The sequence below is a fragment of the Dama dama genome, chromosome 11 (genome assembly GCF_033118175.1).
Source record: "Dama dama isolate Ldn47 chromosome 11, ASM3311817v1, whole genome shotgun sequence".
Taxonomy (NCBI): domain Eukaryota; kingdom Metazoa; phylum Chordata; class Mammalia; order Artiodactyla; family Cervidae; genus Dama; species Dama dama.
Genome location: NC_083691.1, coordinates 42,941,993 through 42,956,290, shown reverse-complemented (window position 1 = coordinate 42,956,290; position 14,298 = coordinate 42,941,993). Strand labels below are relative to the sequence as shown.

Here is a 14,298-nt window from a genome sequence, read left to right as displayed (position 1 = left end):
TCTAAAATTATAGTCCAGAACTGTCTATGTAACAAGTTGAAAATCTAAGAGTTAAAAATTTCTTGAAAAGACTGTCAAGCTTCATTTAAGGATTATTTTCTTTTTCAGCTATACAAATCATTCTAAACTATGGGGTATAAACAAGAAACAAAAATTCTAATAAAAATTCAAAATACAATTAATGCCCCCAAATAAACATACAAACTTGTGGTCAATTAATCTACAATAAAGAAATAAGAATATACAATGGAGAAAAGACAGTCTCTTCAACAAGTGGTACTGGCAAAACAAGCTACATGTGAAAGAATGAAATCAGAACACTCTCTAACACCATCTATAAAAATAAACTCAAAATTGATTAAAGAACTAAATGTAAGACCGGATACTATAAAACTCCTAGAGGAAAACACAGGCAGAATGCTCTTTGACATAAATTGCAGCAATATTTTTGTGGAGCTGACACCTAGAGTTATAGAAATAAAAACAATAATAAACAAATAGGACCTAATTAAACTTAAAAGCTTTTGCACAGCAAAGGAAACCACAAACAAAATGAAAAGACTGGGAGAAAATATTTGAAAATGATGTGACCTACAAGGAATTAATTTCCAAAATACACAAACAGTTTATATAGGTCAAAAAAAAACACCAAATCAAAAAATGAATGGATCCAGACAGTTCTCCAAGAAGACACACGGACAGCCAAAAGGCACATGAAAAGTTGCTTGATACTGCTAATTATTAGAGAAATACTATCCATAACCACAATGAGGTATCACCTCACACTGATCAGAATGGTCGTCTTCAAAAAGTATACAAATAATGCTGGAGAGGATGTGGAGAAAAAGGTTCCTTCTGACACCACTGTTGGGAATGTAATTTGTGCAGAAACTATGGAAAACAGTATGGAAGTTCCTTAAAAAACTAAAAATAGAGTTATCATGTGATCCAGTGATCCCTCTCCTGGGCATATATCTGGAGAAAACTCTAATTAGAAAAGATGTATGCAACCCAATATTTATAGCAGTACTATTTACAATAGCCAAGACATGGAAATGTCCACTGACAGATAAATGGGTAAAAAGATGTGGTAAATATACACAATGGAATATTATTCAGCCATAAAAAGAATGAAAAATGCCATCCATCCATGCAGCAACATGAATAGATCCAGAAATTATCATACTAAGTGAAGTTAAGTTAGATACAGAAAGACAATACCACATACCACACGATGTCACTTATAGGTAGAATCCAAAAAAAAAGAGAGATACAAATGAACTCATTTACAAAAAAGAAATAGACTCACAGACGTAGAAAACAAACTTATGGTTACCAAAGGGGAAAGGGCAGGGCAGGGGGTGGATAAATTAGGAGTTTGGGATTAGCAGATACGAACTATATAAAACAGGTAAACAATGGTCCTACTGTATAGCACAGGGAACTATATTCAACATCCTGTAATAAACTATCATGGAAAAGACTATGAAACAAATACATGTAACTGAATAACTGAATCACTTTTCTGTATACCAGAAACTAATACAACACTGTAAGTCAGCTATACTTCAATTACAAAAATGTAATGACTCTTTTTGTAGAAAACTTAGGGAAAAAAGAAAAGAATGAATAACAAGTTTAAATTACACATAATTCTACCATCTAAAGATAACCACAAAAAGACAAGCTATCTTTGGTCTATGCAGATGAAGAGATTAAAAAAAAAAAAAAAACCAAAATGTTTTTAACAGCTAAGAGCATACTACATAAATAGGTCTCTGTCTTGCTTCTTCACTTAATGTTATAACGTATGCATTTTCTTCAATCATTAAAAATCTTTGCCTGCATGACATTCTGTGCTAGTGAGTATACTAGGCATAACTAATTTTACTATTTCTATGCTAGACATCAGAGTTCTTTCCAATTTGTAGTTATTTAAAAATCTTCATTAAAGACGAAGTTTCTAATATTATGTTTCAGTGAAATCATGCCCTACAATGAATCACAAACTTTTCCAAAGAAAAACTACTGTATTTAAAAATCAACCATCATCTTCAAAGATGTTTTACAACAATATTAGTTTAAGTGGCCTAAATGTGAAAATGAGAAGCTACAATTAGGACAAATCACTGTTTTCATATAGCACATACATCAAATAGTAATTTGGCTTAGTTTAACTGATATAGAATCTAAAAGTAAGATGGCTATTTTAAAAATTACTGGCAAAAAGTTGGCCAACTCCAACTATGCAATGTAGGAGTTCTATATATCCAGAAGTGTGTGATGAAGTCATGGTGGGAATGTAAGAAAAAGTGAAAACATGGCCTTATACTGTACAATTCACAGATACAGGTTTGATATCTATCACTATCAATAGATAAGATCAACATTTTGGCAGGAGTCTAAATTAAATGCAATGAATCACATTTTATAAAAACTTTTCCCATTTCAACCAGAAAGTTTGTATATGTGATGTAGAGCATCATCCCAATTTTAATAAGAAAGTCATTTTATAGATAAATACCTAAGTACCCCGGATCATTTTTAATATGAAATTCAGGAGGTGCCAGGGATCTTGACTAGAACATAAACGCAATATTGACACCTGATAATTCAAAGAATATCACATTTCGCTAACAGCCTCTTATATTCAGTAATTCCTAAGGACTGTCTTACTAAAAAAGTAATAACATGTTGGTAATCCCAACAAACATATATTAGAGTCTATGACATCTTTTCTTCTGAAAAATGCTGTGTGACATGAGTTCTTTTCCTTATAATGATTGGATTAAAATTAACTGGCTTGACCACAAAGTAATTAAATGTAATGCATGATACATGATTGGATCCCAGGTTTAAAAATGAAATAAAAATCTGCAATAAAGAACATTAGTGAAATAATGTAAATATGAACCATACGTTAAAAATATTATGGTATCAGCATAATATTAATATTAAATTCCTAGAAAAATTAAGTGTTATGGGATAGATTTTTGAGTTTCACAATATTTTAACTATAGATAATCTAGATAGATTCAAGCATCACAAAATCACAAAAGGAAATATTACTGTATAATATTTAATGCCAAGTAAGCATATTTCTTTTTAAAATGAAATAAATCATCCAGAATTATAAAAAAAAAGTTATCCAAATACTCTGAAGCACTTCAAATCTTATTTAAAACAAAGCTCCTTTAGAAAAATTTCAAAAATAAAAAATTTTGTTTTATTCAAATTTTTGTGTCTAGAAAGCCAACAATTTTAGGAATATTCTGGACAAACTGATAAATCACATAAGCTTACCTTAACTCTCTGTAGGAAAATTGTAAACTTGGAGAAAATATCTGTTAGTAAATCAAACCACTGAGGAAAATTCAACATTCTCATCTGATCTGCAAGCCTAGAAAAAAATTCAAACAAAAATAATGACTGTCTTGGGGCCAGTATGATGTTATCTACAAGTTGGAGGAAACTACACTGAATACTATCTAGTAACATAAGAATATAATGCAATTTAACCTCGAATTATACAATAGAGATGAAGTCAATTACTAAACAACTCCTTTTTTAAACATCTCTAAGACATCTTTATCATGTATTAATTCCACGTGAACATGCCTTATGATCATTCAATGTAAAGGGATAGAGAAATAAACTAGGTTAAATGTGGAAAAGACATGCTGGAATAAAAATGAGAAACAGCTCCCCTAAAAAACGTAATAACCTATCTTTCTAACTACAAACTAAAAGTACTTTTCTATATATGAAGGGTAACATGGCACAGTGGCTAAGAGTATGGGCTCTTGAGCCACAGTGTCTTGGTTCAAGATCCAGCCCTGCCACTTAACTAGTTGTGTGACTCTGGCCAAGTGACTTAGTGAGTGAAAGTCTCTCAGTCATGTCCAACTCTTTTCCAACCCCATGGACGACAGCCTGCCAGGCTCCTCTGTCCATGGGGATTTTCCAGGCAAGAATACTGGAGTGGGTTGCCATTTCCTTCTCCAGGGTATCTTCCCAACCCAGGGATTGAATTCACGTCTCTTGCATTACAGGCAAATTCTTTACCACTGAGCCACCAGGGAAGCCCATATGGAAAAAGTGATAGAAGCTACCACATATGGTAGATGTGAGCATTGAGTCAATAAGTACTCAGGACAATGCACAGTGAATAAAAAAATGCTATGTATTAGCCAATATTTAGATCTATAATGTTTTTACATATATACACCAAATATTATATTAGTGTAATACATAAAAGTATAGCCAATATTTTTATAGCTGACATCAATCAATTTTTAAAATAAAAAACAGAATTCCATAAAGATATTTCAGAGCACTGTAATAACTTATTACTCTAAATGTTTAATTAATGATGCTACACTTAGGACTTTATTCTCAAAGGTACTCCTATATATTTGAGATATAGGATGTTCTCTAAGTTAAGAAAATTCCATATGGAAGAAAAAAATTAAAAACTGACTCTCCATGTATATAGGACCTTTAGCAAAGGTTCAATAATTTAATTTTTCCAACTACTAGTGATCCTTGCTTTATTAGGATTGCTTCAACTAATTCTGAACCTGAGCTTAGGTAAGTGTATAAATTAAAACTCCACAATTCTCATTCTATGAACTTAGCCCAGAGAAGATTTACAGTTGTCCATATTACTATTCATATCTTAGAGCAGTTAATAAAATTTATATATGTATATGAACAAGAAACTCATAGTCATAAAATACTTATCACTATTTTTCTCAAAGTATCAGAATAGGAATTTCAAGGGAAAACAAAAAATTACAGACATGGGCAATTCTAAGTCATGCATTCAAACTTCTCAAAGCTAACTGCGTTTTAATTATATGGCTAAACAAATTTAGCACTGTTCTTCCTCAATTTCCACCCTCCATATTTATGTACGTCTCCACCCTCTCTCAGCCCTGGGAGGCTGACCTGTGGACTTGGCCAGTGAGGAGCCCTTGCAAAAGGCTGAAAGGGGGAGAGGTGCTGAAAGTGCCGTCTCTGCCCTGGAGTGGTTACCTCAGGATGACTGGCTCCCTCCACTGAACATCAATTCAATTACTACAAGATTATTCTAACTACTTACATTGTTTTCTCCTTCTGAATTCTATTAATGGCTCTCTTCGTCCCTTAAAGGTACTGCACTATCACTTGTGATTTTCCTGTACTCTGCCCACACTTTAGCAAATAATTCCTTAACTAAATCCTCCTTATTCTAATGTATTATCATTTCCCTGACTGGTAACCCCAACTTAATATTTATACTTACTTCAAAACAACATCTGTGTCTATATCTTCTATTTGTGAAACTTTATTAATCACACACTGCAAAATTTAAGGAAAAAAATTTGATTAACATCTTTAGAATTGTAAGTACTACATGTTCATTTGTTTATTAATAAGTGCCTCAATGACTATGATAATCATTTTACCAAACCTCTCTTTTGTCTCTTACAAATTCCAGCAGTACCCTTACCCTATTAAATAATTATTCCAGGGAATGCTTAAACTGTACTAATTAAAATTTCCTACCACTTAAAACTGTTCAGTTACACACATAAACAAACACACAACACATGCACACAAAAAATCCCCATAGAGCTATAATTCTTAGGAACATGGTTTAAGCCTCATACTAAAATTCCAAAAGAAATTCACTTTGGAGGTCACATTTCCTCGTAATACATGCAAAAGTTTCAAGTTTTAAAAAAATAAATGTTCAGACTTAGAAGAAGTCTAGCAATTAAAACACAGCAGTTTTTAAAAACTGTTTAAAATATACATACAGAAAACTGAACAAATTATATTTATAGCTTAATATTTATTTTAGAAGGGGAATACACCTATTTAAACAGAACTCAGATTATGAAATTGAACATTACCAGTTATCCCTTCTCTTGTTCCCCTCCTGTCACTACTTCCTCCCCAAAGACATTACTATCCTGATTTCTAACATTGACTAATTTGTTAGGGACTAAGTTGGCCCATGTTTGAATTTTTAGGTCAGTGGAATATACAGTGTGTACTCTTCTATGTCTGGCTTCCTTGGCTCCACATTATGTATGTGAATATCCATCTTGTTTGTTCCACGTAATTATTCATTCTCATTGCTGTTATAGTATTCAGTGATGTAAATATGCTACAATTTTATTTACCTTTCCTACTGATGAAAAAATTTGGGTTTTTCCAGGGTTTTTTTTTTTTTATTACAAATATGCTGCCATGAAATGCTTCTGCTGTTTTGGTGGTCTATGTACAAATTTCTGATGGGTAAATTACCTTACCTAGAAATAGAAATGCTAAGTCATAAGATATGTGTATATTTAGTTCTTGTTTTATTTAAACACTAAAAACTAAAAAATGTACATTTAACCTAATGATGATGATCAGTTAAGCCTAACAAATACATTCAAAATTGTTCTTTCTCAAATACAGAAAAACTAAAGTTCAGTGAATGAGATTTATTTGAAAAATCAAAACAAAAATCAGAGAATACTAAAAAAAAACCCAATAGATTTTAGTTTACAATGATAATTTCTAAGAGCTCAGGATACAAAGAAATGCTGGTGAAAGTATAAACTATTGGTAAACTCTTTTTTAGTAAAAAAAAAAAAAGCAATTCAACTTCATGCATCAAACAATTTAAGAATACTCTACACTCTCTAACCAACAATTCTACTTCAGGAATCAGTTATTAAAAAAAAACAGTCTTAAATATGGAAAAACTAAACAAAACTTTATACCAAAGTTGTTTGTCACAGTGATCTTTATACTACCATACAGAAAATGACCTAAATATGTAACAAAGAGGAAAGGTTAAACAGGTTTAAGTAACAGGATGTTGATGGAATTTTATATAACCTTTAAAAGCGATCTTTCTGAAGGCTTATGAGGAAATGTTTATGTTATGATTCAAACTGAAATATTTGTACAATTCAAAATTACATATACAGTATGACAGCACCAATGAAAAACACTAGTAACAACTTACACTTTTAAACACTCAAGGGATAATCTTTTTGACTAGCTGGGCTATATTTTTCTTTGTTCTAGTTTTCTATATTTAAAATTTTTAAATAAATGAGAAAATATTATGATACTGCATATATTGATCATGTAAAAATAAACTTCCCAAAAGAGTCTAGACCAAAATTTATAAAATAAAAAAGTACAATTACCTGTTTAATGATATTCTTTGCTGTAATAATCATTTCTTCACTATATATTTCTAAAAAATTAAGTTTTCTTTGTTTTAAAAGTCCAAATACAAGAGAGATTAGTCTTTCCTATTAAAACAAAAGGGTATACAATGTTACAATTTAAGTACAAAATAATCTCACGGACACTTAGAAGTAGAAATAATCAACTGTTTAACCCTGAAATCTCTATATTGCATATGGTATTTCCTAGAAGCCTTAAAACCCCCTTTCCAAAGCAATCTTGTCATCAGATTTTTGCAGTCATTATTCTAAAACAGGCAAATCCCATCCTACTACAGTAGATCAAATAAAGCTGGTTTGGGGGCAGAACAATATATTTTAGTCTAGTTTCAATAAGAAGCTAGAAAGTATTCTTCTCAAACCCTGATGACGAATAAATACTCTATAAGCCCTGTGCTTTTAAATTAGTGGTCTACAACACTGGAATGATGACCTGGATTATTTGTGTAAATTAACTGCTAACACAAAAATCTCTTTAACTGATTAGGCTGCTATTAGGGCTTTTTGGATTCTTTACTATTAATAGTTCTTGGCAATAATCAGCATTAAGAAGTTACCAGATAAATTACCAAATATAATGCATTTGTGCATGCACATGCATAAAACATGTTCCTAACAGGTGCTCAGTGAATGTGAATGACAGGTAAAATACCATACAATAACAATCACTTTTTATATAAGACATACTCCACTACATGCATACACAAGGATATAAAGTTAATCATCCTATATCCACATTTGGAACTTGGGTTATAAGCTATATAAAGACTTTATTTTAATTTCCATTTCTAATTAAGCTGTAAAATTATTTATTCTCTAATTTCAAAGGTTAATAAAAAAGTATGGTGCTTTCTAAAGTCACATAGTGAAAGATTTCATAGGTCTCACACAGATTGATACTGAAGATATTTTTGCCCACTATAACCTAAGAAGAATGTTCTATACTAAGGCTGTTAGGAAATAACACTAAGCAATGAGATCAATTTCATTATAGAATTCAAAGGACATACCTCTTCTAAAATTTGACAGTCATCTTCCAATGGTCTATTTAAGTCACTGTGAGAATAAGTAGAAAATTCTGCAATCATCATTTTATCTATCAGTTTTTCTAATTCACAAAGCTGTGATCCCAAATGCCTACAAAGGAAGAGGGAAATGTTACCTACATTTACTAAAAACCCAAATTTACTCCACAATCAAGGGATCAACTAGGCAGCAATATGTTTCTAGCTGATAGTACTTGTGCAAGAAGGTGACATTTTAATAAAATGAAGTCTTTTAACTTAACAAAAATAACTGTGACAGTTTCACATTGTCTCCCAAATTCTATTTTTCCCTTTATATCTTTAACCTCCAAACAGTTAATTATGCTATAGGAAACCTGGTTCTACAAAACTTCATGATGTTTCTTTCAGTCCTCTTTGCACAGACAAAATAATCAGCTATTCTAAAGTCCTTTCCTCATTAACCACTTACTGAATATAAATGTCAGTAGCTCTTCAGTCATTTATTTATGCAATAAATACAAGCGCACTGTGTACCAGGCCCTGTTCTGGGTACATATAAATATCTGAAGAACTATAAGGAGAGACTGATTCGATTAATCTCTGTCACAATCAGTTTGAGTTACTGTGCAATATCCCTCAGGCCATTAAACTGAAAGTCATCAGAATACAAAAATGAAAAAATAAAAATACTGAGCTACAATCTATCCCTGGAACTTGTTCTCATAAAATATAATGTTCCTTTTTAACCTATCTCTTTAATATTTGCAGATCCTAGTTAGGGTTTAAGTGAGAGGGGCTCTAACTTCAGCAGAGTTCTGGGGGTGATAAGGGGAAGTATTACTAAAAAAATGTGGAACCTTTTCCTTGGGAAAAACACATATGGTCCAAATGACAAGAAGGGTTCCATGTAGTTAATCCCTGCTCTGAAGGGAACTAAGGATGAATATCTTCATATCCAAAGGGGTTTTTGCCATACAATTGAATAGTTTCATGAAAACAATGGGTTGAAAAAAACCAGGTAGTCTAATTGGTACAGAGCATTTCAAAACTTAAGTGAAATTTCTCTTAAATTTAAACATTTATAATTAAATAAAAGACATTTTAAAATCTTATGCTACATTTACTTGAAAAACAAACTCTACATTAGCTACTGTCCTGACCCTGACCAGATAGATACAGCACATTTAAAAAAACTAGTCTAAAACAGACATTTCTCCAAAGAAGACATACAGATGGCTAACAAACACATGAAAAGATGCTCAACATCACTCATTATTAGAGAAATGCAGATCAAAACCACAATGAAGTACCATTACACGCCAGTCAGGATGGCTGCTATCCAAAAGTCTACAAGCAATGGATGCTGGAGAGGGTGTGGAGAAAAGGGAACCCTCTTACACTGTTGGTGCGAATGCAAACTAGTACAGCCGCTATGGAAAACAGTGTGGAGATTTCTTAAAAAACTGGAAATAGAACTGCCATATGACCCAGCAATCCCACTTCTAGGCATACACACTGAGGAAACCAGATCTGAAAGAGACACGTGCACCCCAATGTTCATCGCAGCACTGTTTATAATAGCCAGGACATGGAAGCAACCTAGATGTCCATCAGCAGATGAATGGATAAGGAAGCTGTGGTACATATACACCATGGAATATTACTCAGCCATTAAAAAGAATTCATTTGAACCAGTCCTAATGAGATGGATGAAGCTGGAGCCCCTTATACAGAGTGAAGTAAGCCAGAAAGATAAAGAACATTACAGCATACTAACACATATATATGGAATTTAGAAAGATGGTAACAATAACCCTATATGCAAAACAGAAAAAGAGACACAGAAATACAGAACAGACTTTTGAACTCTGTGGGAGAATGTGAGGGTGGGATATTTCAAAAGAACAGCATGTATACTATCTATGGTGAAACAGATCACCAGCCCAGGTGGGATGCATGAGACAAGTGCTCAGGCCTGGTGCACTGGGAAGACCCAGAGGAATCGGGTGGAGAGGGAGGTGGGAGCGGGGATCGGGATGGGGAATACGTGTAAATCCATGGCTGATTCATATCAATGTATGACAAAACCCACTGAAATGTTGTGAAGTGATTGGCCTCCAACTAATAAAAAAAAAAAACTAGTCTAAAGCATGTAGCCTTTTAGACAGATCCATTGCTTTTCATTTATGAACAACATATGGTAAGTAGTATAGTGATAATTTGGAAAAGTATTATAAGTGAAATAATATAAATTTGCATTTTATAATATGAAAATTATATTTCTTACAGCTAATTAGAAGTCTAATAAGGTTCTCATAAATGGTGACATCTCATAATGAACTAATTTATAACATATCCACTAATATCAACTAAAATACTACCATAAAAGGAATTTGACAGTGTATTGCAAAATTACATAGGCAATTAGCTTTTGACCTAAGAATCTCACTTTCAGAATCTGTCTCAAAAATACATAGGTAAAAATACAAAAGAATGTACATTCATTGCATCACTGTTGATAATGGCAAAGGAATGGAAACAACCTAAATGCTGATGAACAGAAGGCTAGTTATATCATAACAGACACTATATATCTGCTAAATACAATCTGCAAGACCCTGCTGCTGCTGCTGCTACTAAGTCACTTCAGTTGTGTCCGACTCTGTGCGACCCCATAGACGGCAGCCTACCAGGCTCCACCGTCCCAGGGATTCTCAAGGCAAGAACACTGGAGTGGGTTGCCATTTCCTCCTCCAATGCATGAAAGTGAAAAGTAAAAGTGAAGTCGCTCAGTCATGTCCCAACTCTTTGCAACCCCATGGACTGCAGACTACCAGGCTCCTCCGTCCATGGGATTTTCCAAGCAAGAGTACTGGAGTGGGTTGCATTGCCTTCTCCGTGCAAGACCCTATTAACCTGCAATTAATATACTATATACTGCTACAGAGTAGTTTCTCAACCTTTTTGTCATTACTGCCTCCCCAAAACATCCTTTTAGACATTTTTATTCCTAATCATCCCCCATGAAATTTTAATATCACAGATATACTGTATATCCGTTTAGGTACCATGGCCTTTGGAGCACAACAAACCATTGTAAAATTCAAGACTTTTTTTTCACCCTTCAAGAACCAATTTCCCCTCCCTGAGGTGATATTCTCCATTGAGAATGTGTACTATAGCATGATCTACAGGGTATACGTAAGGTAAAAACAGTAAGGTGGAGAAAACTATGTACAGTATGCAATCACTTATCTAAGATGAAGGACAGATAGATGGATAAATATAAACTAAAACTTTTTAAAATGATGACTAACAGGAGTAGATAGAGAGGAAGGGGATCAAGTCAGAAGTTAAATTTCTCTCAATTATCTTCTTTTTCATAGTGTTGACTTTGGAACCATGTAACCATGTAACTTAACATAGTTGTAAAACACTGTTATACCTAAAAACAGCAACCCTTAAATATCAAAAGCAAATGAAATAAATGAATTTAACTATGTATCAAACTAGAGGCAAATCTACAAAAGAGGAAATTATTTCAAGTGACTTTAAAACACAGCAATTTATCCAATCATCCCACAAGGGAAACACCTTAAGAAAAAGAAAAAGAAATCCTATGTGTTTGTAGTAATAATATTGTTAGTTCTGACAGCACTCAATGTATGTGTGTGCTAAGTCACTTCAGTCATGTCCGGCTCTGCGACCCTATGGACCGTAGCCCTCCAGGCTCCTCTGTCCATGGGATTATCCAGGCAAGAATACCAGAGTGGGTTGCCATGCCCTCCTCCAGGGGATCTTCCCAACTCAGGGATCAAACCTGCGCTTCTTACATCTCCTACATTGGCAGGCAGGTTCTTTACCACTAGCATCACCTGGGAAGCCCAATTCTATATATATTGTTGGATAAAACAAATGAGTAATTATGTTGGTGTCATTAGGAAGCACAGTTTTCAGCCTGCTGGAAAGGTAAATATATATGCAAAATTGAAGAAATAAAAACTCTACAGTCCTAAATTTATCAGTATACAGTGGAACTATCCTGGAACATTCCTGGAACAAACTCCTATGTTTTCTTTAAAAAGGATATTTTATTTTCTAGCTCTACCCACTAAAAAGGCTTGGAGATCATGACCAATCAGCCTTTGACCAAAGGTATAGCAAGGAACACCTTGCTACAAGGAACACCTAGACTATAATTTCTAAGTACCATTTCCTACTAAAAGAAACTAGGGCTCCTTAGAGAAATGGCAATTTGCAAACCTGGAACAGAAAAAGTGTAACATGAATATCCCGTCATAACATGAAGTAAGAAAACCATCAACAACTACTCAAAGAATCAAAAGGATTTGAGGAGGTTCCTATAAAAGAACAAAATGAATACCAATGAAAATTTCTAAAAGCAAAAAACTTGGGGCTTCCTTGGTGTCTCAAGTGGTAAAGGACCCTTCTCCCAATGCAGGAGACACGGGTTTAATCCCTGATCCAGGAGGATCCCACAGGCCACAGAGGAACTAAGCCCATAAGCCACAACTATGAGCCTGTGCTCTAGAGCCTGGGAGCAACAGCTACTGAAGCCCATGAGTCCTAGATCCTGTGCTTCAAAAGAGAAGTCACCGCAATGAGAAGCTCACATACCACAATGAAGAGCAGTACCCACTCACAACTAGAGAAAGCCCACTCAGTAACAAAGACTCAGCACAGCCAATAAATAAAGTTTTAAAAAAGATAAAAAAGTAACACTTCAAACACATATAAAACCATGTGCTTATAAAACACTTGGAAGATGCTAGATTTTCAATTCATTATTTCAAAAACTACCAGATAAAGGAAAAGAACCTAGAATTTATCTTGCCTATCCTTGTAAGAACTGTCCTTCAGAATTACCAAATAATTATTATGGAGAAATATGGCTTTACAGAAATATTCCATTAATAAATGAATAAGGAAGTTGAAAATTAGAATATCATGACTTGCAACCCACAATGAGATGATAAATCTAGGCAATGATCATCAAATGGTTGCTAATATCATAAAAAGAGACAACCAGATATATGATCTCTAAGAAAAACTTAAACCTGATCAAGCCTTTAAATCTAACTACACGTTTATAGAAAATATAGGCAAAAGGAAACCTGCTAATAAGCATGTGGATGAAGTTGGCAAAATCCAGACTGTGAGAAGCACTACAAAGATAATTTAATTTCTTCAATAAATATTTTGAAAGGGGAAAAATGAGAAATGGAGAACAATATATCAAGAAACCCTTGAAATATGTCAACCAATTGTAATATATAGTTATATTTAGAACCTATTTCAACAAACAATGAAAAGAATTTTGAGAAGTAGGAAAATTTGAACACTGACTAGCTATTTGAAACTATAAATGATATTAGCATTATGTTTTTAAAGATCCTTATCTTTCAAAGATACATAATGAAATACTTATGGATGAAATGAAACGATATTTTGGATTTGTTTCAAAATAATCCAAGAATTAGGGGGAGGAATATGGAGAAAACAAAGTTGGTCTCGAGTTGATAATTCACAGGTGATATGCAGTTTACCCAGCTTCATACAACTCTCTTCATATAATTTCCTCTATTTTTGTATATGTTCAGTTTTCAACAAGCTTTTTAAAAAGCAGTAATAGGGTAGGATATAAATCCACAAAGAACTTTAACAATGCTTGGTTCTCAATTAATTTTTATAAATATCATAAATTCCTTTTTAATGTTGACTAGAAGTTACCACTCAAATATGTGTTACCTTCAGGTATAAGCAGTCCTCAGCATATCCTAACAAATAATTATGGTAGGAAGTCCACAGGACTGTATCTAGCAATAGTCAGCATAATAATTTAAAGGTCAGGTTCTATTCAACCTCAGATACTATTGAAAATAACTGAGTACTTTCATTTCTATGCATCTTAAAGTAATTTTAAAGTCTGATAAAGAACAGATATTAATTTCAATACTACTATCAAATAATATTTATTATGTACTCACAGGTATCAGATAACATATATTAAAAGATTTAAGTGAATCCTTAAA

General features: G+C 33.2%; 1 protein-coding gene across 3 annotated transcripts in view; it reads right to left on the bottom strand.

Moving 5' to 3' along the window:
* Window positions 1-14,298, bottom strand: part of LOC133064755 (vacuolar protein sorting-associated protein 54) — a 100,818-nt gene that overhangs the window by 42,695 nt on the left and 43,825 nt on the right. For all 3 annotated transcript variants that reach the window (XM_061155200.1, XM_061155201.1, XM_061155202.1), the window contains 4 exons: window positions 8,249-8,375; window positions 7,197-7,304; window positions 5,288-5,343; window positions 3,304-3,400 (listed from right to left, as the gene is read on the bottom strand). In XM_061155200.1, the coding sequence (XP_061011183.1) occupies window positions 3,304-3,400; window positions 5,288-5,343; window positions 7,197-7,304; window positions 8,249-8,375 (388 nt within the window). The remainder of the gene's footprint in view (window positions 1-3,303; window positions 3,401-5,287; window positions 5,344-7,196; window positions 7,305-8,248; window positions 8,376-14,298) is intronic.